This window comes from Pygoscelis adeliae, unplaced genomic scaffold (assembly GCF_000699105.1).
Source record: "Pygoscelis adeliae isolate BGI_AS28 unplaced genomic scaffold, ASM69910v1 Scaffold52, whole genome shotgun sequence".
Taxonomy (NCBI): domain Eukaryota; kingdom Metazoa; phylum Chordata; class Aves; order Sphenisciformes; family Spheniscidae; genus Pygoscelis; species Pygoscelis adeliae.
This window is the reverse complement of record NW_008824285.1, coordinates 195258-196482: the sequence shown is the minus strand read 5'-3', so window position 1 is coordinate 196482 and position 1225 is coordinate 195258. Positions and strand designations below refer to the sequence as shown.

At 62.3% G+C, this 1225-nt stretch overlaps 1 protein-coding gene across 1 annotated transcript in view; it reads right to left on the bottom strand.

Annotated features, from left to right (window-relative positions):
* Window positions 1-44: 44 nt before the first annotated feature.
* Window positions 45-1225, bottom strand: part of FGFR1 (fibroblast growth factor receptor 1) — a 22969-nt gene continuing 21788 nt past the window's right edge. The window contains exons 15-16 of the mRNA XM_009318614.1: window positions 599-704; window positions 45-483 (exon numbers count right to left, since the gene is read on the bottom strand). Of these exons, the coding sequence (XP_009316889.1) occupies window positions 307-483; window positions 599-704 (283 nt within the window). The 3' untranslated portion in view covers window positions 45-306. The remainder of the gene's footprint in view (window positions 484-598; window positions 705-1225) is intronic.

Here is a 1225-nt window from a genome sequence, read left to right as displayed (position 1 = left end):
TAGCATCTCAGCTTAACCAAGTGGAAATATTCAAGCACAGACTTCATGGAAAAGAGGTTTTTTAAAAAAAAAAAGGAAACACCAAAAAAACACCAGAACAAAACCTTTGGGCTGCAGAGAGCTCACAACTAAGGCGGCAGGAGAAGCTGGCATGAGAGGTGGGTGGGTTTGGTTACGTGAGATGCTACGGTTGTGTCTCTGAACCCTTTCTGCAATAGCTCAGCATGACCGGGCTGCGCAGGCAGCATCCGCCGGCAGCCCGCGGGCGCGGGCACGGCATGGCAGTCCCTGCTGGCAGTGCCACCCTCAGTGTCGCTTCAGTCCGCCGTTGGTGTGCTGAGGGGGGAACTTGGGAAGGCACGGCTCGTCTGGAAGAGGGTCGTGGGAAAAAACAGAGTCCTCTCCTGAGGAGCAGGTGGAGCTGCGGGTGTCCGGGAAGCCGGGAGAATACTGATCCAGCGGCATGGAGAGGTCCAGGTACTCCTGGGAGGGACGAACCCCAAGGACGGGCTCAGCAGGGGACCGGGCATCCCCGCGGGAGCGCCCACCCCAGGCAGGGTGGGTGCAGGTGGGGGCTCATGGCTGCCACCTCTCCTACCTGGTTGGAGGTCATGGCCACGATCCTATCCAGGTCTTCCACCAGCTGCTTGAAGGTGGGTCTCTGGGAGGGGACGGCGTGCCAGCAATCCCGCATCATCATGTACCTGGGTGGGCAGAGGGGAGGTGAGGGCTGAGCCTGGAGCGAGCGGCTGGCTGGGGACCCCCCAGCCCACGGGAGCAGAGCAGCACCCAGGGACGGCCACCGGCACTCGGGCTGGGATCCGCAGCCAGCAAAGACGCTATTCCAGGGATTTAGGGCTAATCCCCTGCGTGGAAGGAAGGGAACTCCCTGCTCGCCCTCCCGACCGCAGGCGCCGGGACGGGCGCGGGGCTGTCTCAGGAGGAGGATGTATGGGGAGCTAAGCTAGTCCCTGCTCTGGGGTCATCCTGGGATTCACTCCTGCCGAGAAATAACAAAGGGAGATGTTGATTATTGCAAACAGATTGAGCTGATGTTTTTGCAGGGCTGGGAACTGCTGGGAAAGTAACTCTGAACATCTGCCTGTCCCCCCCCCGCCCCCCCCTGCACCTGCCTGCGCCCTGGGCCGGGCGGTCGCACCCAGAGGTTCCCGACCCTGTGCTGCCGCTGCAGCCCCGGCTCCGGGGGCGCAGGGAGGGGGACGCG